The sequence below is a fragment of the Rhea pennata genome, chromosome 3 (genome assembly GCF_028389875.1).
Source record: "Rhea pennata isolate bPtePen1 chromosome 3, bPtePen1.pri, whole genome shotgun sequence".
NCBI lineage: Eukaryota > Metazoa > Chordata > Aves > Rheiformes > Rheidae > Rhea > Rhea pennata.
The window spans coordinates 88,021,846-88,047,727 of NC_084665.1; the positions used below are offsets into that span (position 1 = coordinate 88,021,846).

General features: G+C 36.7%; 1 protein-coding gene across 9 annotated transcripts in view; it reads left to right on the forward strand.

The window, feature by feature from the left end:
- Positions 1 to 711: 711 nt before the first annotated feature.
- The window catches only part of MAP3K7 (mitogen-activated protein kinase kinase kinase 7), a 50,264-nt gene continuing 25,093 nt past the window's right edge, over positions 712 to 25,882 (forward strand). For 4 of the 9 annotated variants that reach the window (XM_062572738.1, XM_062572740.1, XM_062572739.1 and 1 more), the window contains exons 1-11: positions 712 to 861; positions 9,997 to 10,107; positions 12,460 to 12,525; positions 13,364 to 13,409; positions 13,972 to 14,110; positions 15,229 to 15,353; positions 19,102 to 19,230; positions 20,346 to 20,476; positions 21,539 to 21,620; positions 22,855 to 23,003; positions 24,336 to 24,495. In XM_062572738.1, coding sequence (XP_062428722.1) covers positions 772 to 861; positions 9,997 to 10,107; positions 12,460 to 12,525; positions 13,364 to 13,409; positions 13,972 to 14,110; positions 15,229 to 15,353; positions 19,102 to 19,230; positions 20,346 to 20,476; positions 21,539 to 21,620; positions 22,855 to 23,003; positions 24,336 to 24,495 — 1,228 coding nt within the window. In that variant the 5' untranslated portion in view covers positions 712 to 771. The remainder of the gene's footprint in view (positions 862 to 9,996; positions 10,108 to 12,459; positions 12,526 to 13,363; positions 13,410 to 13,971; positions 14,111 to 15,228; positions 15,354 to 19,101; positions 19,231 to 20,345; positions 20,477 to 21,538; positions 21,621 to 22,854; positions 23,004 to 24,335; positions 24,496 to 25,882) is intronic. The other 5 variants (XM_062572733.1, XM_062572734.1, XM_062572735.1 and 2 more) reach the window with 2 other exon arrangements.

The following is a 25,882-nucleotide window of genomic DNA, read 5'->3' on the forward strand; positions in this document are numbered from 1 at the left end:
AGATCTGGCACCAGCGGACGGACGCGCGGCCCGGGCCAAGAGCACAAGCGGTCGCCTGGCCGTAACGGCGGCCTTGGATTTCCGCTGGACTCCGACTGGGGGTAGCAGAGGGGGCGGCCAAGACGTTTACTCCTGAGCCCTGGCCCTGTTTACCCCATTAATTGCCTGACCACCCTCCAGACAGGGGTAGTAAAGGATAAGGAAATAAATAAATAAAGGGACGGGGGGAAGGGATGCTCACGGCTCCCCCACCAGGGCAGGAGGAGGCAGCGGCGGCCCCGCGCCGCCCCCCGCGGCCGCGGCCTGGCGGGGCGGAGGCACCAGGCCACGGCCCCGCCGCGGCGGCCTGAGGAGCGGCCGCGGCCCCCGCTCGCCTCGGCTCGGCTCGGCTCGGCCCCGCCCCGCGCCGGCGGCAGCAGGAAGCGGCGCTGATGGCGGCCGCGGCGCGGCGCTGAGCGGCTCCGCCACCCCTGCTGCCGCCGCCCGGGGCGGCCCCCGCGGCGCCCCCTTCCCGCCGCCGGGCGGGCGCCTCGCAGGCTCCGCAGAGGCCGCGGCCTAGGGCAGCCGGCGCGGGCAGGCGCGGGATGCGGAGCGCGGCCGCCGGCGGGGCCGCCGCCGCCCGCCGCCGCCGCTGAGGCCCGCGGCCGCCGCGGATGCGGCCTCGCCCCGCGCGGCGGCCCAGGAGGCGCCTCAGCGCGGCCCTCGGGTGGCGCCGCGCGTAGCCCCCCGCGCGGCCCGGCCCGGCGCGGCGCGGCGCAGCGAGGAGGAGGGATGTCTTCTGCCGCCTCCGCGGACATGATCGAGACTCCCCCCGTGCTCAACTTCGAAGAAATCGACTACAAGGAGATCGAGGTGGAAGAGGTGAGTGAGGCCCGGCGGGGGAGAGGGGGCCGCCGCGGCGCGGCTCGGCTCGGCTCGTCTCCCCTCCCGCGGGGCCTCCGCGCTGCCCGCCGCGCCGCACCGCGTCCCCTCCGGTCCCAGGTGCCGCAGGGCAGCCCGGCCCTGGCGCGGGAGCCTCGTCGTGTGTGGTGCGGTTTCGTCTCTTGGGGACGTTTTAATATGGTGGCGAGCACCGTTGTCGCCAGGGGCGAGCGTCAGCTGTGATTTATTTTCATTTTTTTTCCTCCTTTTAAGTCTCCGTTTCTGCACGTCCCTGCTTTTCCCCCCTTCCATCCACCTAAATGATTGTATATCTAAAATCAGCACGCTGCTCTAAACTATTTTCCCGCGTTTAAGGCTGTGTTAAGTGAAGGGACACATAGCTGTGCTTTATTTCTTCTTTTTTTTTCCAGCGTAGGTTAGCAGTGTGGCAGTCGTGGGTCTGTAACGCTTCAGTTCGTGACCTGCACATATCGCACAGGAAGTGACGTTCAGTTTAGTTCAGACGTTCAGTGTAGCTGGAAGAAAGTGTTTCTGCCCTGTAGGTGGGAAGTTTCATGGTAAAAACGTTGCTTAAAATTCTTTGAGACTGGGATCAAACGGGTAAAGTATAGGATATCTAACGTGCTTCTGTCTATATTTCTTGTGAAAGTAGGATGGATGCGATTGCAGCATAAGTTACAGCTTTCCTAAGGACTCAGTACGTATATAGCAGGGTGGTTAAGTCTCCCTGCCTTACAGAGTATTCTTACCAGGGGGAGAAAAAATTAGTGACAGGAGTTTCCACTGGAATAAAGTTGTTTAACACAGCTCCATACTGAATTTGGCAAGGCCAACTTGTAGAGCCTGGGCGTAACAGGCATCCCAGGCTGCTCAAACGGGCTTTGGGCTTTTATTCTTAGCTTAACATTCTTCTCGGTAATAATTAACCTCTTTTTCTTAGAATGCTTCTGTGGAAGTGCATTTAGTTTTGTGTAGTAGCTTCTGTGTGTATAACAACCATATTTTTAAGTGGTTTGTTTGCATATTATGTTGTTTATAATTATTGTACCGTGCTCACATGGTCTTGGAACATAAAATTTGCAGTATTTCTGCAGAATGCCGGAGTACTTTTTTTTTTTTTTTTTTTTTTTTTTTTTTTTCTCCCCACCTCCAGTAGTGTCATGGCAACTTCAGTTCTTTTACTGTAGCAAACGATGGAAATCTGCAGAAGATAAACTGCCTTCCAAAAGAGTGGCTTTTCCCCTTTGTGTAAACATGGCAATCGTGATTATTCTTAATTGTTCCTCTTTCCTCTGTGCACTTAACTGTTTTTAAGTGAGAGAATTTTATGGTGCTCAGGAACTGAAAGTATTTTTGTGTTTGATGTATACTGACCTTTGTGTAACAGTTAACAAAACACAGGGATCACATCACATACTTTTGGAGAAATGGCTTACTTTACCCAAAGAAGAAAATAAAGTTCATAGGAATTTAGAGATTGTAAAAAGGTGCACAGAGATGTCTCATAAAAGTGAGTAGCACATATAGTATGTTACACATAGCACTTTGAACAAATAAAACACTATACAAATTTTAAATCCTCACAACACTCTTGGGAAGGCTGCTAGCAAGGATTATGTTGCCATTTTACCTGTAGGAAATGTGGAGCCATGTAATGTGTAATTGGTGTAACTAGAGTCCATCATTTTGAAGTTTAATGTTCAGAACTTGGCTGAGTGCTGCATAGCCACCTAGCACCTACAGAGACAGGAATATATGCACAAAAATGTACATATAGGTGATGCCCAAGCCATAATTTATGGCTTATTTAATTAGCTTGTTGCATTAGCCTCAGAGTAGTTCATTGGAGGTGACCCATCTCATGTAATGTAAGCAGGAGAGCTATTGATGAAGTGTTACTTCATGATGAACTCTTGCAGCATTTTGCTCTTTTTACCTGTCCTACCAGCAATTCTTATTAGGCAGTGTGGATATTGTAGTGTGGTACACAATTGAAATGTCATTGCACAGAGGAGGAAATAGTTTTTAGTTCACCTGTTTTATTGTGAAGTAGATCTTACGTTGCACCTTGCTTTTCTTGACTGTGGGTGTTAACCTCTTACATGTCATGCATTTCAGAGCAAGCAATCAACTTTACAGGTATAATTTACAGGCATAACATACATTGTAAGTGAGGGTTTACTGTGCTCTTACTGTAGATCTAGAAATTTTCAATAATTTTTGAATGACTAAGGACCCCAAATGGCAAAATTTTAATGTATTTTATGGTGTTTAGATCAAATATTTCAAAACAGAGTGTCAATAGATCTATACTGGAAACTCAAATTAATTCTTGTATAATCGTAGCTTTGCTGTTGCATTATCAAGGCTGTCTTGTCAGCAGATAGCAGTTCCACTCTGCCGCCAGTTTATTAATAGATATTGAAGTTCTGGAATAGTTGCAGGCCCTGAGTCCGTGTTAATAAACTTAAGATCTGTAAGTGTACTTTCATTTTAATTTGGCTGAGCTCTCCTGGGCAATATCATGAATATACCATATTTTGTGTTTGCTATCATGTACGTGACTATAATACAACTATCCTTCAGTGCTGCTTCCTGCAAGTCAAGCATGTCTCTGACTTAAGGCCGCCTTTTCATTATTAAGGGTTGAATTAAAATGTAAAGCTAGTTTTTACCAATGAGTCAGAGTCAAATCAAAATTATGTGACACAGTAGAGGCATGTTCAAAACTAGAAGGGAAAAAACAACTGAAAACTTGGGTTCAACAGAAATATTCCCTACTTTAGCATGCAAGTTTTTGGTTGTGTAGAAATGTCATCTTTTAAGTTTTCCTGTATTAGAGAGACAAACATTAGAAATTGAGAGAATAAAACTGCAGAATTTATCTGAAAACTTAATATAACTGAAATTAAGCTAACAATAAAAAGCCCCATAGTGCTATTCTAAAATCTTTTATCTAGTACTGTCATCCTTTTCCCACAAGACCTGTCACATCCAGGCAGTGAGCAGACTTTGGTTGTGAATAGTCCTGGCAACCTGCTCCCTGCCACTCTTTCCTGAAAATCCCACAGCCATCATGTAACTTGATAACAGTCCCATACACGACCAAAATGCAGACCTCTTCATCACGTGCTGTGTGTTGGCCTTAGGTTGCACAGCCAAAGGATGCAGGTCTGGTCTTGTATGCTGTGGCCCTGCCCTGTCACTGCCTGATGTAGACCGGTTAAAAACCATTACTATGTTTGCAGAGTTGCAAGTTACTTTTGAACCGTCTCGAAGCATAAATTTTTTGAAATCAACTAGATTTCCCACAATCTAGTTGAACAACAGTAATTAATTCCAAGGGGATTTGGGGAAGCGTGTTGCTGTTGTTTTTTTCTTTTTTTTTTTTTTTTTTTTCTTTTTTTTTTGTTAAGAGTCATAGGTAAGCTTTCTAAGTATTTGTTTTAGAAAACCTACTTAAAATGCCAGCAACTAAGGATGAGCTGTTTATGGTATGTCCACCTACATTAAACATTTGACTTACGAATTTCATTGATGGAGAAGTGTATTGAGAATTCTATGTGTTGCTGACAATTATGGAGCAGTTCAGAGACGAGAATGATATATACAGCGAGGCAATTGGGTTTTGTTCCCTTTTGTATGTAGTTTAAAAAGATGATGAGATCCAGTGACCGATTATGTCCATTGTTGTACAAAGTAAAGGTGTTCATATAAATTGCTGCTGAACATGGAACTGATAATACCTCCTTATTTAACTTTGGTTTGTAAAAATAAAAATGCTGGAAGAACTGTGTCCAGTAGTAGAATACTCATTCTAAAAATAATCTGCAAAATTGGAAGAAGTTTAGAAGAGGATTGCAGGAATGATTCAAGAGCTGAACAATGTTTTTTGATTTGAGTACCTGAGGCTTGGTTTTAAAGAACCAAAGATGTTAATCAGAATTGAATCTGAAGTAAGTAGCATCTGCAACTTCTTGGTCTTTTTCAGAAAGTAAGCTATAAAGGTGCTAAGTTGGGCACCCAGAAGCAAAGATGAAAAAATGAGTAGATGGTGAAAACTTCAGCCTTATCTCTGTAACTTAGTTTAGATACATTCCTAATATAATTCAAAATAGTATTTAAATTCTGTTTAGCTATAGCAGTGGAAGATGTTCCTCATTCATCTACAGAAGAAAATAGCTGTAATGTAAGCTAGAGTTTGCATTTATAGCATAAGTTACACAACACCAATTGCATGTGGATGATTTTGGCATGCTAATAAATCACTAATAAGCTAAACTTAACGTAAAATTTTATTTACTTGTACACATGCAAATTGATTGAATGAATCAAATTGCTTTCTGTAAAACATACTGATATTTCACTTGTAAAGAATGCTTGAGAAAGATACTTGCATCCCAGTGATGAAAACAGGACATGTTTCTATGAGAGAGCAGTAAATTTCCATGTCTAGCAGCAGCTAAGGTCACAACTGAACGACAACATTACTTATCAGAAATAAAGGGAAAGGCCTTTCCCTAGAGAAGAACCTAAAACAACAGTACAACCCTTCTGTGTCCTTTATTTTTCCCACCCAGTAGATTCTAGCAATACTTTACTGACTGCTGAATGATTATTTATTTCTCAAAGACCAGTAATTTTAGACTGTGACAGACCAGCAAGCCAAATTTTCATACTGAAGTCTTTCTCCCTGACTGCTTGATTATCCAGTATTTTCTGTTTAAAACAAGAATCTGCTGTCTGGGCTTCAGTAACAGAAAAAATTAAATGAGACAGGTGCTTTGTTAATTATTGGTAATTAAAATGAATTTTAATTCTTGAGAATGCAACATAAAAGGTGGTTCAGTCTGTAACAAGCTGGGATAAAGTATAACCTGATAAACTGTTATCTCTGCTTCAGAGGCACACATTTCTTTGGAATGAGTGAGCTGTCTAAATGTTAATAATATATTTTAAAAAGAGTTGTGTGTTTAGAGCAAAAAAGAGTTTGGGAAAACACCTGTAGTTTTAGGAATGATACTTCAGTGCTTCATAAGCGTGTTTTAAAGAAGTTGAAAATAGAATGATTTCTTAAGACAGAACTAAATCAGGTAGTCAAATCACTGAGAAGTAGTAGTACAGTGTTGAGCAGCTCTGTTAGATGATGACCTGAGCAAGAACTGTCTGTATCAGTTTGTGGCAATCCTAAATTATGTCCATTTATTAAGAATCTAAGTTGCTTTTTAATCAATGGATTTTATTTTTTTTAATTTAGACAACTCCTTTTTTTATGAAGTTGTGCATAGGTCTCTTACCTTCTGGCAAACTGTTTCTAGTTGCCAAGTGTAAAACTTACTTCACTTAAAACTAGTGGGATTGCTGACTGGTTTTATATTGTTGGTTTGGATTTTTTGTTTTGATTCCTCTGCAAATCCCAGAAAGGGAAGATGATGCTTAGAATTGGGTTGAATTTTGAGAATATATGAGTACAAATAAACTTAACTAGTCAGAGAAGCTAGCTGTAAAGAACTGGCAAATCTGAACTCCCTCTAAAGGTGCTGCCCACGTGTTAGCTACAGTCATTTGTGCTGTGGGGTTTATTTGTTTCAACCTACCTAATAAAGTGCAGCAAGTGCAGAGGAATCAAAGCTGGAATTTGAGGCTGGCTGAATGAATAATAGAAAAAGGTAGGCATATATTTTAGGGGCTGTTCATGGATTCTTTAGACACTTCATTTTTTTTTCCCGTTTGTATACTTTGTGTGTAGTAAGAGCAGATGTTTGAAAAACTGAAAATAATAGCATACTTTATTGGTACTGCTGGAACTGGTAGATACAAAAAATAAAGATACTAAAATTAAAAATTTGTTTCAGTTTTCAGAAAATATCGATGAGTAAATATTTTTCTGAGTCTTGCATTGTGTCCAAAGCTGAGAGATCCAAAAGTTCTGTTTATGTGAACCTTTCTTTCCCAAATTTGCTGCCCACTAAAGGGACAGATAGATGTTAAAGATAATTTAGAGACTGCTTCCTATTTGGAAACACAAGTGGTTTTTTTTGTTTTGTTTTTTTTTTTTTTTTTTTTTTTTTTTTTGAGGTGGGCTGGGGATGGTTAGTGGTGGTTGTTGTTTTTCTGGAACTGCCTCTTTGCTCTTCCAGATCATTTTATTGCTGTATTATATGTTCAGCAAGGTTATTTAAAATGAAAAGCACCAGGTGTCCAGCATATAGAGCTAAATAACATGGAAATTTAACGGTTCTAGATAAAAACTGTTTTTCTGTATTTGAATAGGAAGAGGTGTGTGGCTAATACAAAATTTAAATTAGTTCTTGCAAAGTTTCAGCATTTGATAGAGGAAAAGGGTGCATCTGAAGAAGCATAAAGTCATTTTCTTGTTTTGTTCTGGAGGAGAAAAAATCATCATTCATATCCCCTGAGATAAAATGCATCCTTAGCAGCTTAACATATCTGCAGTCTCTATATCCTGCATGATTTCTAGTCTACATATTTACCAGTCAGTATCATGTATCTTTATATACAGCATTTGTTACTATTTGTACACAGAGGCAGTGGTAATGTTTGTTCTGTGGATCTTACATAGTTTGTATTCTTTAAATAAGACTCAATACATCTATTTGGAAAACAGGCAAATGCCACTATTTTGTCATGCCATTTTGTCATGCAGTAAAGTACAACTTTTTACTATTGCGAATTTTATAGGGAGAAGAATAAATATATTTTTCAATCTGTAACCAGCTGATTCTTGACAAACTTACTCTGTGGAGAAGGAGAAGCATTGGTATTATATTTCTAAACTTGTAATCTGCCCTATATTTTCCTTTTTTCTCTTATCTAGAGGGCAAAAATCTTTTACCAAAATAATGTGTTTATTTTTAGATTATTTTCCAAACATACAGTGGCACAGATCAACTTCTGTTTATTGATTTGTTGTGTCAATAATTCCATTAACTGTGCCTCATATAATTCAGAATATGCACTACTGCCCAAACACATGGTGTGGCATCAGCAGCAGGGGAGAAGAAGGAATGAGTGTGAAGAAACTAAAGTTCAAACAGCTCTTCCCTCCTGTGCTATTGAATTACTTGGTTCTAGCACACGGTGTTGAAGGAGACTTTACTTAGAGTGTTTAAATTGTTCTTACGGTTTCTAAGTCTTTCTCCTTTAAAGACTAAATCAGGTGAAAGCTTGAAGGGAGAAAGTGAAATGTAAGTGGAAGCTGCCATGAGCTTCATTCCTGCCTCTTACACAGGATGTTTTTGCAATGAATACTTTTTCCAGATTAAGTAGGGAAGACGTACTGGGATATCGCGTATAGTAAACCTCGAGGTTGTATCGGATCCATCATTGCTCCTGACAGTTTGCGATGGCTTTCACACGATGTCCCAGAGGCTGCGCCTGCCTAGTGTGGGATCTGCTCTTCTGTTTTCCCTGTATCCTAGGTAAATAGTCAGTGCGTTCATGTCCTCTCCTCAAGTTCAAGCCACTGTGTAAGCAGACGCAGACAAAGTCACTGATAAATTGTTACGAAAGCTTGGTTGTTATGCAACCTTTAATTCTATTAAGTGTGTATGTTTTAATCTTTGAATATTTCTTTTTTTTCCGAAGCATCTTTTCTTTTCTCTTTTTTTCTTTTTGTTTTTTTTTGGAGGGGGGTGGGGGATAATGTCATTAATAATTGTGACTTTTTGGTGAAAAATTTTGAACTTAATTCATAATTAGGAGATTTTTTTCACAGTGTTTTTCTAGCCAAAATAATCTTTGTGTGTAAGCTTTAGCTGTTTTAAGGAAGACGGTAGAAATAAATTCTGCCATAATAAGCTGCTATGATAATGTTATTGGTAGATGCCTCCATTCCTCTCTTGTTGTTTTCTCTTCTCCTTTCCCTTTTCTTCCCCCTACCTCCAAAAAAAGTTTTCAGTGGACAAAAAGTGTCTGTTTTGTTCCTCAAGATCCATACTAGAAATCTAGGACTAATAACCTGAGCACCGCATTCTGTTAAAACGAGGTGAGGAAAGGCTGCTGGGGCCAAAATTAATTTCAGTCCTACCTAGCAAGCCCATGATCCCTTTCTTCTTTCCCTGCCCTTCTCATCTGGCCCCCTCGTGTTTTGGGAGAGTTGGAAGAACTCCCATCCTTTTTTTACAGTTTCTTTTACAGTTTTGTCTGCCTTCCCTCTCTCCTTTCCCCCTCTTTGCCTTTCTCTTACCAGGCATATGTGTAACAGCTTGTTTGTGCCCTTATCTGGCAGCTAGTCGCTGTCTTATAAGGGCCTGGTTTCACCTTTAAATTGCAAATGCATGTTTTGCTGTTATTTTTGTGTGTTGCCATTTTTCCCCTGAAGAATGCAATGAAAAGAAAGAAAAGTTTGTCGTGGTTTATAACTGATTCGTAATTGGAAGTAACCTCATAGAATACCCAAGGTGTTTCTCTGTCCTGCTTTCATTCTCTGCTAGGTTTCAAAGAACATTTCCAAATTTTTAGCCACTGTTAATTTCACGTGAATTAGAAAGCATACATTAACCAAAATGGAGGAAGCATGGTTATGCAGATGCTGTACTTAGTTGGAGGAGCTCGGAGGATTTTACTGTTCTCTTGCTATTGAGGCATCTGTGAGAAAACTGAAGGATAATTTTGAGCACATTGAACTCCTCTGCCATACTTCAACATAGTCCTGTACAATTATTTGCATCTGCATCTAAGTTTCAGAAGTGTGAATTCCTATTACTAGCAAGTAGAAATGAATACAACAGATAAATTTGGCCAGTGAAATTATATCTTCATAAAAATAAATCTGCCATCGTTTCCCTAGTTGTCATCTGAGCAGATTTCACTTGAAGTAATTAAGATCTGAAAGACTAGTACTGCATACAGAATAATAAAATGTTTTGTATACATGTTTTCCTGGTTTTTTTGTAAATGATCTTTAAAGGAAGCTGAGGTAAGCACCAGTTATGCTTTAACTGCATAATATTAAACTGCTATTGTGGAATTCAGGACTTCATCTATCTTCAGTTTTTTAACTTAAATTACTTTTCTATTTGTAAAGTTCTGTTCAGAAAAACAAAATCTTCTAAAATTTTAATTTCAGTATTTCATGTTATATTGTTCTAGGTTGTTGGAAGAGGAGCCTTTGGTGTGGTCTGCAAGGCAAAATGGCGAGCTAAAGATGTAGCCATTAAGCAAATAGAAAGTGAATCTGAAAGAAAAGCCTTCATTGTAGAGGTACAATAAACTTGCTGGAAAACCTTAGGGGCTTTTTTTGTAGAGCTTGACTTCTTTTCCTGTTAAGTTCATGAATGCATTTAGTGTATTAAAAGCTGTGTCTGTACAAGGTAGATACAGTGTCTGCTACCCCCACAGTCCTAGACCCTCCATCGTACAGACCTGGAGACCTGCTGGAGCACATTGTAGCTCCCTTAATTCATTTCCCATGGAACCTGTGGTGGGAAAGGGGGAAGAGGCAGGCACACAGGTGGGAGAAAAGTGAGTTCCTGGATTCGGTCCCCACTGGCGTCAGGATGCTGCTGAACTACACACAGCAGTCTTGGAGCTGAGAAACACTGCCAGGTGCTGCGGTATGAACATATCCAGAGTCATGTCGTACCTGCTCTGAATTAAAGTTTCTCATTTTTTTCAGTATAAGATTTAGACATTTATGTTTAGCTAAGTCAGAGGGTTGGATTTTTCTTAAACTGTGAATGTAATCTGAAAATACAGTCAGGTTTTTCTTGTTCTTTTACAGCACTGTGAAAATTAATATTCTTTTACCTCTAATGGAGTGTGACAGCTTCAAATATGAACATTTACAGTTCACTGTTGAAGTAGTGCAGTCTTAATTATCTAAAGCATTTGTAGCCACATCTGTGTTAGCTACTTTACATAAAAGTTCTACAGTTTTGGGTCTAGTATCAATTATTCAGGATATTGGGGGGTTGGTTTCCTTATCTTCAGTTCAAATCTAATAATGACATAAAATTTCTTGAATATTTTACATAGTTTCTATCTGAATGTGAGATATTTGCAGTTGCTGAGAAACCCTGAAATTAACTGCAGGCATCCCTGTTTTCTAAATTTACAGCCTCTGCTTTTTCCACAGTTTTCCAATGTTACATGCTTTTTCCTCCTACATTACATCCCTCATGCTCACAGTCATACCTGTTCTAACAGGACTCCTGAGGGCAGCCACTGTGGGAGTCTGCGTGCTTTCCTGCAGAAGAAATTCCCACGTGTCTGGGAGTTTTTAAAATCTCTTCATACACTCCACTCTTTTATCTGCCCTAATAAGAGCAGGGCCATTAGATCCATACTTGAAAATGTTTCTTAAAATTTTAAGTTTTAATAATATTTAGGGGGAGGTACCTTTAAGTTTATTAATATATATATATCTCATTTAAGGGCAAATCACCTCTTTATCTCTTCACTGTCTACTTCTTTAGAAAGGTCAATATTTCCTAAAATCAAACCTTAGATAAATAATCTAAATGAGTTGTTTTATGTCATGCTTACTAGTATTCAGTCAGTAAGAATCTTGGATGTTCAAGATATACAAAATAGATTAAGAATAAATCTCTGAAGATTAGAACTAAAAATGTGATATACTTAAGGGTTAAAGGAACTGTATTTGTAGTAGGCCTGTTGTGTAAATATTTAAATGTTGTTTATTACCATGGTACATTTGTGATGTTATTAATTTTAGACTGGTTGAATAGGGAGTAGATCTGATTAGTCTCCTAGCATTTTTGTGTTGGAAACATATCTAAGAGAATCCCAGAAATATTTTAAGAATTACTGGGATTCAGGAAACCCACATAGTGCAAGTAGATATAATGATCTATTCTGTTCTATTAGAACTCCTAAGGTGCACAGGAAAAAAATAGCATCAGCTCCCTAGACTGAATGAAGAACAGCATATGAGAGTACATATGATGCAGATGAAGAGCAGCATGCGATAGCACAAAGCTGCCTTAGAAATCTGTGTAAAGGGAGAAAATTACTTTTTCGTATGCTCTTCTCTTTACTTGGAAAAGAAAAGTTCAGTAGAAAATGGTCTCATTTCTGTAGCAGTCATGCATCTAAACACTAACAATTAGTACAAGCAGCAGCAACTCCTTGCAACTGTATCACCTAAATCTCATGGCTTATTTTATAGTTATTTTTCTTTTTTTTAAAGAACAGTAGTTTTGTATATTATAAAATATTGTTTATGAAGTCAGACAACCATGATTCCAACATTGGAGGCTCCAGGAAGAACACAAAAAGTTCAGAAAGCCATGGTTGCGCAGTGTTTATTATCTAAGTGGTTTTACTACTTAATGAAATAAATTATTTTCTTTAAAATTAATTTAAAATTTCTTTTAAATTCAATTCCAGTTGGACAAAAATCCAATTAGATAAATAAACGTGTAAAGTAGGGCATCAGTCTTTTAATTCCTAAATCCCTGTTATATAGGGTGTAAGGGTTATGGAGGCATGTAAAATTGTAATTACAATTTTTACATATAAACTGTAAATGTGAAAACAAAGCTTTAGCATTTTTTTCTTGTGGTTTGAAATGAGATGTGATTTGTATTACAGCTTCGACAACTGTCGCGAGTAAACCATCCCAATATTGTCAAGTTATATGGAGCCTGTCTAAACCCAGTAAGTTATAGCTAGTCATCTTACATCATATTGATAAATCTTATCATAAGCAAGCATCAACCCACAAAAGATATATTTTATATATATTTTATATGTTTTAGCCGCAGTAAGGATATATAGAGAGAGGCTGAGATTGATTGGTGTTTTTAATTTAATTTTTCTGTGGAAAAAATAAATTATTTCAAGAAAACCCCAAACACTTTCTAGACACCTATTAAATTTCAGTTTATCTTGGTATTGTACAGAATGACATGTGGTGTACTATATGCATAATTTCATTTGTATCTATAGTCTATATTAGCATTGTGATGCGTAGTTTGTGAATCAGTTCCAATTCCCATAGATGCAGTCGCTATTTCTGTCATAGCTGCAAATGTTCCTAAAAATTCTCAAAGCAGAAAAGCAACGACTGTGTCAGGACAGATGCATCCTTAGTTAGTTCTAGTGTGGGATATTTAATTGGTTAAAATAATGTTCCATCACTATTTTTAGCTAAATTCTTTTGTCATTATGTTTAAATTTTTTTTGTAAGCTACTCTTAAAAAAAATAGCAGAGGCAAATGAATTGCAATTTGAAGAGAGAGCATTTGTTTTTCAAGATGACGGGGGTGGTGATGGGGGGAGGGGGGTGTCGTTCTCTCCTTTCCTAGCACTACTAATCTCTTATCCCTAAATATGTACCATTCAAACTGATCTTGCACCTCATAGATAAATTTTCTGTTAGCTTAGATATGAACACATTGCAGTTCCTCTGAAAGCGCTTTCCTTTCAGGTTACAAAATATGTTGTCTGCCCTTACATTCAAAACATCCCTATTTTTTTGTTCCTTCCCCCGAAGGTGTGTCTTGTTATGGAGTATGCTGAAGGAGGTTCTCTCTACAATGGTGAGTATCACTTCAGCGTAGCGTCTTCCTGGAGCTGAAGTGCTAGTGTTAGGGAAATCATAATCTGATATGTAAAATTCATCTTGAATGTATTTTTTTTTTAAGAATTCTGAGTAGAAAATGGTATACTTTAAAAATTGTTTTTCAGTACACTAATCTGTTTCTTGATACCAGATTTTTATATTTTGCCTAAGTTATTTAAGGTTTTTCAGTGGGAGAACTTCAGCTGACAAAACTGTCCCTTATTTGTAAATTCCCTGAGCACTTGTTTAGTGTAGACTTCATTAGGTATAGCTGAAAATAAGCATCATGGTTCATATTGGTAGTTATAGCAGAATGCTAATGAAAAATGTTATGAAAAAGATTGTCAAAATAATAATTTCCAGTTTTTAATTTCCATTATTTTTACATTTGGAAAAAGAGATTTTCAGTCGTAGTGATAAGATACTGATAAGTAACTACTTAGGTTCTGTAGACCTTTCTGCTGGGTATGTTGTTGACTCCATTGTATCTGTTGTAATATGCAATAAAGTTCTTTTTAGTTTGTGCCTTTGTTTTGCAGTGCTACATGGTGCTGAACCTCTGCCTCATTATACTGCTGCACATGCAATGAGTTGGTGTTTACAGTGTTCCCAAGGAGTGGCGTATCTCCACAGTATGAAACCAAAGGCTCTAATTCACAGAGACCTGAAACCACCAAAGTAGGTTTATAGCTAATATTTAACATGTTGCAATTTGAATTTAAGGTCACTTGTAATATATTTGTTTTATTGTTTTTGGAAGAAATACCTTTAATTGGTACTGATTTTATTTGATATAGTGTATTCTAAATGAAAGCTGTGCATTTGAGACTTCAGTTACAGAATAATGATGAATAGTGCAGGAAACAAACTGTATTCACTTACCGTTTGTTAAATATGAAAAACATCATGTTCCCGCCCTCCATCCTGGAAAAGGATTTTAATAGGAACATGGTTTCTAAGCAGAGGCCTTAAAACGCCTTAAGTTTGCTACTACTGTTTTGTGGTGTTGAATAGGAGATCAGGAGAGTTTTTCTTGTGTCATACTTAACCTGGTGTATTTGAGCTCTTTTCCAATATGATCAATCCTCTGTCTGTTCTACATACTCAGCCAGAATCTCTAACCACTTCTCACCAAAGCAAAAGTGAATAGTATTCTCTCCATTCTGTTAATCTGACTTATCTTGCAGGGGCACAATCTTTAGATCTGACTCTGAAGATTAGGAGGAAATGGGTTTGGGGGTCAGCAACATCATCCCGTTTTGGTGGTGGCCTGCAGTTATACCAGATAAAATTATAATGTGAAACCACGCCATGAGTCTCCAGTTCTTTCCCTAGTTATGATTTAGACGGTTATTAACATGTAACTGAGTTCCTTCATTTAAAGAAATAATTACATTGACTGACATTAATGGGACTCTTGATCATTCTTCTTTCAGTAAAATTATTACTGCAATTGTTAGGTTTTTATCTCTGGCATATGAAATACTAATTTTGTCAACGTATGCTTTGTGGATTACTATGCCTACATATATTTATTTTAAATCTTTTGTGTACAAATGTTAATAAATTATTATGTGTTTGTGTTTTGTTTTGTTTCTTTTACTATTTCATATGCTCAGATTATGCCCCAGTGACCTTTACTTCTTTTTTTCAAAATTATAAAATTAAATATTGAGAAGCAAACCTGCTAGAATTTCAATTACATTAAAGTTATAGTTGTTAGAATAAAGTTTCAGTGGTTTATTACCAGACTATTTTATCCCACAATTTTGATTTATTTTCTTTTTTCTTGACAGTTTGCTCTTGGTAGCTGGGGGGACAGTTCTAAAAATCTGTGATTTTGGTACAGCCTGTGATATTCAAACGCACATGACCAACAATAAGGGAAGTGCTGCTTGGATGGCACCTGAAGTTTTTGAAGGTAACAGTATTTACAGTGTCGATATTATGTGTTCTTTCTAAGAATGTAACTTTGAAAAAATTCTGATATAAGAAAAAAGAGCATCATTTACATGCACTTTATGTTAATAACCTTATTAAAGTTTAAAGTAAGAGGTAAAACAAAGTCTTGTCAGGAGCCTTTTGTTTAAAAATCAGTGACAGTAGCTTCTGTATGATTGTAAATTGGGAAATAATTATGGAGATTTTCAAAGAGTAGCACTAAGCAGATTGTACCATGTTAACATTAAACAGCTAATTACCTGAAGATCTGAAACCATTATTTGTTGATTTTGAGGTTTACATAAGTGGGACCTTTAGACTGTTGCTATTTCTTATTTTACAACCATATGCAACTGAAACAGCCAGCAGGCTTCTTCCCCAGGACTGTGCCGATTCTGAGATTTTAAATGTAATCTCAAACTCTTCTAACATTGAAAAATGCCACCATTATTTCACTCCGTATTCTGATGAGCTTTTATCTTTAGAATTTCTCTGTTACTGTCTCTAAATTGAACATAATTACCTTCCTTTTCAGTCCCTCACTTTCTTATAACTCTATCCAAGTCTGCTTTTTTTCTTATCTCCTTCATAGTTTCTCCTTGTCTCTAGAGGTTTGATATACTTCCTCTTTTCCACATACTAAGGAACTCATTATTAACAGTTAATTTAGTTAAGTAGGAAAACAGGCTATTTCTTGGAATATAGCTAGGGAAGACTGACATTTAGTAATTAGGGAGAATTGCTGCCTGATTATTTAGGAAATAATCCAGTCATTAGATTACAAATTAGATACATCTTAACCAATCAGGACCTTAGATTTAAGCTTATCACTGTGAATAGCAGGGGGTTTGGAGAAGTCATCTCTGTGCTTTAGGAAACAGGAGTCCAGTTGTTGCTGTATTTTGCAAGTGATCTCCCAGACTCTGCATCCAAGTAGCCTCTTTTCTTTTTCTGCTCTTAATTAGAGAGGAGCAGCAAATTAAATGTCTGTACTTAACTTTTTGGGGAGGAGTTTCCTCCCAGACACCATCTTAAGAGCCTGTGTTTTGAAGGTACCCAATTCTCTCTCATACTGCTTAGAAGACCTCCAAGACTGATTCTGTTGCACTCCAATGCCTAAAAATTTGTCATTATGGCACTTTATGTTGAGGCACCTACATTTCTTCTAAAACTTGTTCACAATTAAATGAACTTGTATAATTTAGGACTCTTTCTTTTGGAAGTAATTAGTCTGTGTTAAAGCTAGATTTTTTTTTTTGAGTGAGAAATCCCTATCTAAAATAGATTATGAAATAAATTGAAAATATATTGTAATAGGGATTTACAGCACATATCATAATTTCTCTCAAAAATAAATTCAACAAGGCAGAAAAATGTAAATTTTGATATGCAAATTTATTTTTTGGTTGACAGCAAAAGCCTTGGGTTTAAAGTTGTTTTGTACTTAATATCAGTAAATATTTTTAAAAACAAAGTATCAAATACAAAGCGCCTAGTAATTTTTATGACATAGCGTATCAAATTAATCTTGAAATAGTCATTAATCAGAATTTTAAAGTCAAATGTCTAAATTGTTAAGAACTTATTTGCATATACTATTGTATCAAATCAACAATGGAGTAAATGTTAATACTTAGTTCTGTTTTAGTACTGACAAAGATTTTTAGACAAGAACAATGAATGGGCAGGAGTTGTCTTTGCTGTAATGGCAGACTTAGAGTGCTCATGGAAGTAATTGCTCTGATATAAATACTTTCTTGTGATTTTAAATATTGAGGCACCTAATTTGATTTGCAGATCAAATAATCTAAATCAAAATAATGTCATTTAGACCAGGATTAGCTGAAGGAGCAGGTACTCTAGCCTCAGAATTCCTGTTAGAAAAAAAATATTTATAATTGCTTTGGGATAATTGGATAAATTAAGGAATGATTGTGTGCGTCTGCTACTTATCCTGCCTTGTTCTGTTACATAATGAAATGATATAGAATATTCTTGGTATGTTAAATACTACTTTAGCACTGTCAATTTCCAAAGCTACAAGAGGACTTAGCCACAAAGGTAAAACTTACTTGCCCAAGCACGAGAATAACGTTACCTCTCTGTCATAGGCTATGTGTCTGTGTCCTACTTTGTACCACATAGGATCCTCGTTCCTTCAATGGGACCAACCAATCATTTGCTGTTGTAGAAGGCTTTGTCCTCTGGAAAGCGACCTCAGCAGATCTTCAGATGCCAGTTGCTGGCAGAGAGTAGTCTAAAAGCTGTTGCTTTCTTGTTGCCACGGTAGTGTTTCGACTTAAGGGATGGAGAGCAAGCTCTTCAGTGCTTGGCTCCATGCAGTTGAATGGCAGTCTTGCTGGACCCCCATTTGCCATTACTGGGGAGGAGAACAGCTGGTAGAAGTGAAGTGTCTAGGAGGGAATGAAGATGTAACCGGAAGGGCTATGGTTGCATAGGAGGACAGACTGTTTCGCTTTCGTTAGTAATCTGCCGTTGTTGACTACAACTTGTTTTTCCAGCATCTTTGAAAAAAACTGACTGATGAAGCTGACTTTGACATTCCTCTTCAGTAACTTCTGAACCCATTAGGCCATATTTAGCAAATTTGAGAGAGTGTAAAGGGTCTTAGAGATGCTACATTCTTAAAAGTTTTGTAAAGTCAGCCTCTGGGAGAAGTCCAAATTAATGCCTCTGCTGAGAGAGGGCTTCTGGTTCACACTGTAGCCTGTCTGTTCTGTTTGGCTTGCAGGCTGGCCAGTCTGCAAGAGCTGGTCTGAGAGTATGCTGCGCAGTTTGTCGGAGGTATAGGAGCAGAAGATGATGGCTTACAGGGAGAGTAGAAGCTGTTGCAATGGTTTGTTCTATGATGGATATCCACATGAAACTAGGCTTCATTAATTCCACTACTTACGAAATGATTTACCTCAGCAATGCTTTCTGATTGCATATTACCAAAAAAATCTCTTGGTTATTTTATGCTGTTTTTGTTTCATGCCTAAAGACAGATGAACAAATCCATAGCATTTATATTCCTGGACTTTATTGTCATGTCATTGGCCATTCACATTTCTTTTCAGTATTTGCATAAGTTATGATTGTAGAGCACAAATTCTTCTTCTGCAATCTCTGAACATCTTTATTCTTTATTTTATTATCACCTAAATGTCTTCTGCAGCTTTCACAGGAGACATAGAAATACTTAATTCATGATGAAAGAACTTGGAGTAAGTAATGACATGACAATAAGAAAGGAGTAAATAAGGTGGCGAAGAATTGGGAAATCTATTGATTTGTTCACCTAGTAACTTACTGGTTCTGCTAAAACTTGTAATTAATAAACAGTGATGGATATGATAAAGATGTTACTGACTGACATGTTGTGACTGACAGGAGAGAAGTGAGTTCAAGGAGAATACTGAGAGGAAACAAGCCTCATCAGTAAGTCCTGAATGCAGGAGAGTTTTGAAACTTATTAGATCATGTTTGGGAAGACTTCAAGTGAAAAGAATGACTTCTAGAGAGAGACATTCTTAAGTCTGAAATCGTTTGACAGCACGACCAATTAAGTTAGTATAGATCAAACAGCTTTAGAAAACACTTTCTGTCTCAACAAAACTAGTATGAGGTGAAAGGAAGCATATAGAGCTATTTATCAGCAGAAACTGTACTTCTTTTTAATGTAGTATATAGAAAAGAAACAATTTATTGTGATGGCTTTTTTCCAGGTAGCAATTACAGTGAAAAATGTGATGTTTTCAGTTGGGGTATTATTCTCTGGGAGGTAATCACCCGTAGGAAACCTTTTGATGAGATTGGTGGTCCAGCTTTCCGCATAATGTGGGCAGTTCACAATGGTGAGTTGAAAATACTTTACAACATTTAAAGTTGTATATTTGACCCATAAATTTGCTAAACACTAACTCTGCTGCTTAAATAAATAGTTTTTCAGTTTTATACCTCACTAAATGTGCGCATTTGTCATAAAGCCTTGATAGTTACACACTGCCACCTTTGTGCCAATATGGGATTTTTGTATTGGTTGCTACATTGCTTGTCTTTCCCGCTATGTATAATTGTAGTGCATGAACAAATAGGGGAGGAGAGCTGATTTTGTTTTTAAAAAAATGGTTTTTGCTTCTCTAGATTTTTATCATGCTTCATCTTACTTGAAACCTATGTAGCACTTTTACTTGATGTCTTACTTTTTATGGCCAGCATGTTTTAAATGCTTGTTGCTTTCTGTACACAATGTCACTGCATCTCTTGTGTTTAAACACAACCGATTGTTTATAAATTGTTGTTAAAATAGTAAAATGAGTAGAAACTTGAGCAAAGAAACAACTGAATAGTGTGCAGTACATTTGAAGTAAAATATGTAATTGAAAAAAATACGTATTTTTTTATATATATAAAATTCTGTCTTGGGCCATAAAAATATGGCCCAAAATTGATCCTTCCACTACTTAGCAATATTTCAGGAAGTTCTTAAGAGCAAAAGCTGCCTCAGAAATACTATTCTTCTTTTATGAGTACAGTATTAAGAATCAAAGACTGACTACTGCTTTATTCCTAGCATTAACTAGAGCTTTACTCTTTAGAAAGTGGTAACATTTTAATTACCCATTGTAATTACCATTGCAATGCATCTTGTCAGGTAATTTGTTCAAAGCACTACTAAAAGAAGAGCTCACTTATTTCTTCATGCTTGTATGTAGCTGAGACTTGCACATAGTGTAAGCAAAGGAATGTTTTTGTCAGTGTGGGTGGTTTGGGGGGGCAGTATTTGTTTGGGGGGGGTTGTTTTGGGGGTGAGGTGAGATGCAATTAAGTACAGGCAAGTTCCTTCAGACTATGATTAGCTATACATTTTCCTATACTTATATAGCAAAATACCAGAAAGAGGTCAATCACTATAGCCTTTTTATGGTCCACTGAGCGAATTAAGGAGTTTTTCTAACTTCAATTGTAGGTACTCGGCCACCACTGATCAAAAACTTACCTAAACCAATTGAGAGTTTAATGACCCGTTGCTGGTCCAAGGATCCTTCACAACGACCATCCATGGAGGAAATTGTCAAAATAATGACACATTTGATGCGGGTATAAGATTTGTTTTAGTATCATAATCATTTTTTAAACAATTACTTTGTGAAATTATGTTATGAAAGGCATGCCTTTTTTTCAGTGTTTTCTCCACACTTCAGATGCAAATTATCAAAGCAGAATTTGTAGGCAAGACTTTAAAAAGATATGAAACATAGTGGCAGAGAAGAGCATAAATTCCATTCCTCTGCTTACAGGGCCTATGCTAGATCAAACCAATGCTAGTTGGACCAGCAAAATTTTGGCTATTACAGAGCTCTCCTCTCTTGTTGCTTTTTCTGTTTTTCTAACATGGAGATATAAGCAAGTCACTTTGCCATTTCCTAGATTTTGACTGGTCCCCTGAAGACCAGAATATGCATAATTACGTTCTTGAAGACTGTAGAGTAACAGATGCTGTCTAAGTCTGTAATACTTTTGTCAACAGCAGTACTGTTTCATATGTCAGTTATTTGAACAGCTTTTTTTTTGGCAGGGAGGGTCGCAGAAGCTTTTATTTTGTTAAATAATCTAAAACTAGAACACAATATGGATAGAACACTTTGAGCATAGCATGTGTAGTATTCGCATCCTTTTCTAATCCAGAAAGCTTTCCATAGAATGCCAACAAGCTGAATTCCTTATTTCTTAAGGCTTTCATTTGCAATAGTGTCCTTCCATAGTATTAAATATTATGAAAACTTGTTGGGTTGATAAGATATTGAATATTCATTGTTCTATCCTTATGCCATGTTACGCTGGGTACTGTCTGAATGGCATCATGGAAGTGATTCATTATGATTATCACCGGTGCAGAGTTTCTTGGGGATATTCTTATAGAACCAGACTAAAAAAGAGATATCAGTGAGAGTCTGCTATAATGTTTCATTTGTAACAAATACGGAGAAATTAATAAAAATAGTCATGTGTTTTGTAATGTGTTTTTTAAAAATAATTGCATTTATTTCTCTTTTAGATAAGTAAATTAGAAATTATTTTTTTAACTACTGTTTTAAAAAATCAAAAACAAATTTGTAATTATATATTTTTAATTAAGACATTACTTTTTTTTTTCCACAGTACTTTCCCGGAGCTGATGAACCTCTTCAATATCCTTGCCAGTATTCAGATGAAGGCCAAAGCAACTCTGCCACTAGTACAGGTACACTTGTATAAATGAGAGAAAAGAACAGGGAAGTGAAATGATACAGGTGGATTATAAAGCCTTGATTTTGAACTTGAATTGGGAAGGCTAACCTTTCCAAAATCTTAAGCATTGGCAAGAGTCTGGTATTTTATTAATATCTTCCCCGACATGATGTTCAGTATTTTCATCCAGGTAGTTTTGCTGAAGTAGACCATGAATGAGAATGAACATATGGATAAAGGCTATTTCAGAGTGTCCAGGTTTAAGGTCTCCCTTTTCTAATGAACATTGCTAGCATTTTTCACTCATCTGTAATGTTTAGGAGCTAGTATTTTTTAATATTCTACTGTTCTAGAAACTGTAGCTGCTTTCAGTTGTGATCTCCACTATTTAAACTTGCAGTTGTTTTATTTTAAGCTGCAATAAGTATACTAATGTAAACCAGGTATAAAAATGCCTTTTATTAGAGGAAAGGTGAATGGAACAAAACCTGGGCTAGGATTTCAGATGGTCTTGGCCCCAGAAAAAAAAATTTATAATAGGAAATAAAGATCATTCAGTCCTCTCATTTTGTAGAGTAGTTTTCATCCTTTATTAGTTTTTAGCTGAAGTGTCTTCAACTTCTACTGTGTGTGTGGTGGATTGTGGGGTGTTTGGAGTTGTTTTTTGTTGTTTGTTTTTCCTTTTTTTTTCCCCTCCAAACCAATTCCTACTATTCTGGATAAAATTCCCTGACTGATTTGCAACTTAATGACTTGCAAGTTACATTATAGAATCTTTTCAATTGTAGCATTATACTGACTTTACTAGCTGTTCTCTTCATTCAGCACATGATTTTTAAGATGTAATTTATCTTTTTAAATTATCAATATATACTATTACTTCAGGTATTTGTTTCTCTGTTGTTATTCTAAAGTATGATTAATGATGAACCTTGTCATTAATTGTGAATGAAGGTGCTGATTGTATTGTCTGAAATTGTTGCAGTAGATGTTAAATTAACAAAGCTAAACCTTGAGTTTGAAATGTCATCCTAGTACTTATTAAAAATATTCTGGCTTTTTTCTCCTTTTACGTGTTTATATGAATGAATCTACAGAAATACTGCAACACGGCTTTTATTAAAAGTTTTCAGAAAATTACTTTACAGCAAAGTGAGGCTTCTGAGTAGACCCCAGAAAAGAATACACTTTGGTATTTTTAGTGGAAATGTAGTTTCTTAATTATTTTTCCATGTTGCTGATTCTAGGTTCATTCATGGACATCACTTCTACAAACACAAGTAACAAGAGCGATGCTAACTTAGAACCAAGTGACTTTCAAGGAACTTCTACCAATGACACTATTAAACGTTTAGAATCAAAATTACAGCAAATGAAAAATACAGCTAAGCAGCCGGTAAGGAAATGCGTAGAATTTTGAGCCATAATAATGAAATAGATTTTAGCTGAATAAATGATATAATGCTAGATATCTATTTTAGTTTATTTTTTTCAATTTAGTGAAATTCAGTGGTCTTTAAATGTAAGGACTATAAATGTACTATATGTTTTTTTGCATATCCTGATAGTCTGTAGATACATAAAATTTTTATTAAACACTCACAGTCCTTTTTTACAAAGGATTGTAGCAAGGAGGATATTTCACTTGTAAATGTAGACATAAATAGAGAGTAAACTAGGTTCCTCTTTGCCTTGTACTCTTGCTTCCTGTAGAGAAAAGTAATAACACTTTCTTCATTGGTGGTAGTAACCAGATGTTGTTTCTAGGCGATAGCTGCAGTTAACAGCAGTGGGCTGGCATGTCCATAGTGAAATGAGGACAGAGTGAAACAACATATGCAAAGCAGGAAATATGAAGAATATAAGTCAGTAAGGAGCTCGAAGTGGCAAGACTGTGTTGTACACTTCTGCTTTTTTAATTCAAAATTTGTACATTGGGTAGTTGCAAATCAAATAAATTTATTTTCTATATAACCATTTGCTCTAGCTGCACAGGAATGCTTTGCAGGTAGTCTTGGACCCTGACTGGGAAGTATATAGGTGGTTCTCAGAGTAAATTAGTTGACTACTTTAAGTTAGTGGTAAGCTGAGTTGGTCACTAACATAAGTTAGTGATCCTCCCTCAAGAAATACTTTGAAGATATTGAACTTAAGAAAACATTAGTATATTTTCTTTCAAAAGTAGTGCAAAGTTGGAGCCAGTTAGTTATGGTAAAGAACATAAAAAGGCAAGAAAATTACTGAATAATTCTGAAAAGATAAATTGGGAAGCTCTAATAAGATATCGCTGAAATACCAAAACGATTCACTTAATTTAAAAGGATTCCCTAGTTTAAAAATAGTGTTTATATTTGAAATTCACTTCTTTAAGTTAGCACCAAAATAATAGTATGACACAAAAGGATTAAGCATTTATATGAGTTATGAAAATACTAAGTTTTATTTCAGCTGGGATGGAAAACTAGAAAGATTCTTTTGTCCCAACATTGGCATAATTCTACTCAATTTCAGTCTGAGTAAAGTTAGGTTCTTTTGAAAGTTGCAAGATATTTGGTTCTATGCACCAATAATAGCTAAAATATTTTCTTTTTTATAAACCATACAATTTTAAATGCTATAATTTTTAAATGCAAATTATAGAAATATATTTTAACCTACATGCTTAGCATGTTATGGAGGGGCTCCTGCAGAATTTTTTTTCTTTTTAAAAATGTGGCTGTTGAAACAGGGTGATCCTGGCCGTTTGAGTTTACCCCCATCTCGTGGGAGCAGTGTGGAGAGCTTGTCAGATGTTCGTGGGAGACCACAGTCAGCCCTTGTTTCAGGAGAAGCCAAAAGGATGAGTGCTGACATGTCTGAAATAGAAGCAAGAATAACTTCCACCACAGGTAAAAATAAAGGGTGCTTGGGGAAAAGAATGAGGAACTGGAAGAAAGGAAGGAAGATTCAAAACATAGTAGTCTTACAGAACGTTAATAAGATTAGCCATGTGAAAATACTTAAACTTTGCATGTATTCTTTATTGTCATTTAAATGTGGAGGAAAATACGGCATTTTTAGCAGTTGTGCACTCAACTGTAAAAAAAAAAAAAAAAAAAAAAAAAAAAGTTGAGTTTTGCGATTGAGTGCTTCTAAGGTTGCATAGAGATTAATTTGTTGAATTAGACTTTTACCCTTTAAAATAATTTTGAGATTTTTAAATATCAGTCCTACTGTGAGTGCATAAATGTTTGCTTTTGCATCCAATTAATGTTATTCCATCTCTGCTGTCATAATTATTGCTGGGATAACATTTCTTCAAGGTTATTCTAATCTATTGGAATGAAAAGATGGGTTTAAAGTTTGGCACATTCCCTAATAAATTTTAAAATCCTCTTTGACAGAAGTGGATTTCAGAAAGAGAAACTAGAAGATTACTTTATTTATCAGTATAACGAAGTGCTTGTATCTCTTAAAAACACACACACACACACACACACACACACACACACACAGGTACAGGTGTGTTGCTGGGTTTGCTTCAGGTAGCTATAAACTGTTCTGTCTAACTATTAAATCCCTGAGTGAATTGGAGTTTATATGTAAGTATAAATACATAATTTTATGATGAAAACAATTTTTATTTTTCCCAGAAAAACAAATTAATAAAAGTGTGTATACCTGACAAACACTTTCTTGTCTCTTTTCTTCATCAAAGATACTGTTTTTTAATCCATGCAAACTTTAGGTTTAAGTTTCATATATGAAACTTTTTCTAACAGCACATAACCATATTTTGAAATTATAAGACAAAATTACCGTGGTTAGTCCGGGTTTATTTAGTTCGTTTAGTATTTCTCCACCAATCTTAAAATTAGGGTAACTGAGTAACCATAATTAATAAGGAAATACATATCATATTCTGGCTACCTTCTGCATTATGACTATTTGATTTTTATTCTTTACTGTATTATAATTACTCCAGGATCCTGTTCTACTAAATATTGAAGATACTCATGAGATAATACTATCTTGCCCTGAACTGTTTTTATATTAATGTTTTTATTTTAAGCCCTTACGCTAAGATTTGTTTTCTGTACTGTCAGTATTTGACTGGATGACTGTGTAGCACTTCTCACCCTGAATATCTCTAAAGGTTTTCTAACACAGAAGGCAGCTGTATATTTACCTGATGATAACATGTTGTTTTCATTTTTAATTATGTCAGGACTCACTTTAGTCTCTGACACTATAAAGTGAAAGACACTATAACATCAAATATTTTTGACAGTAGTG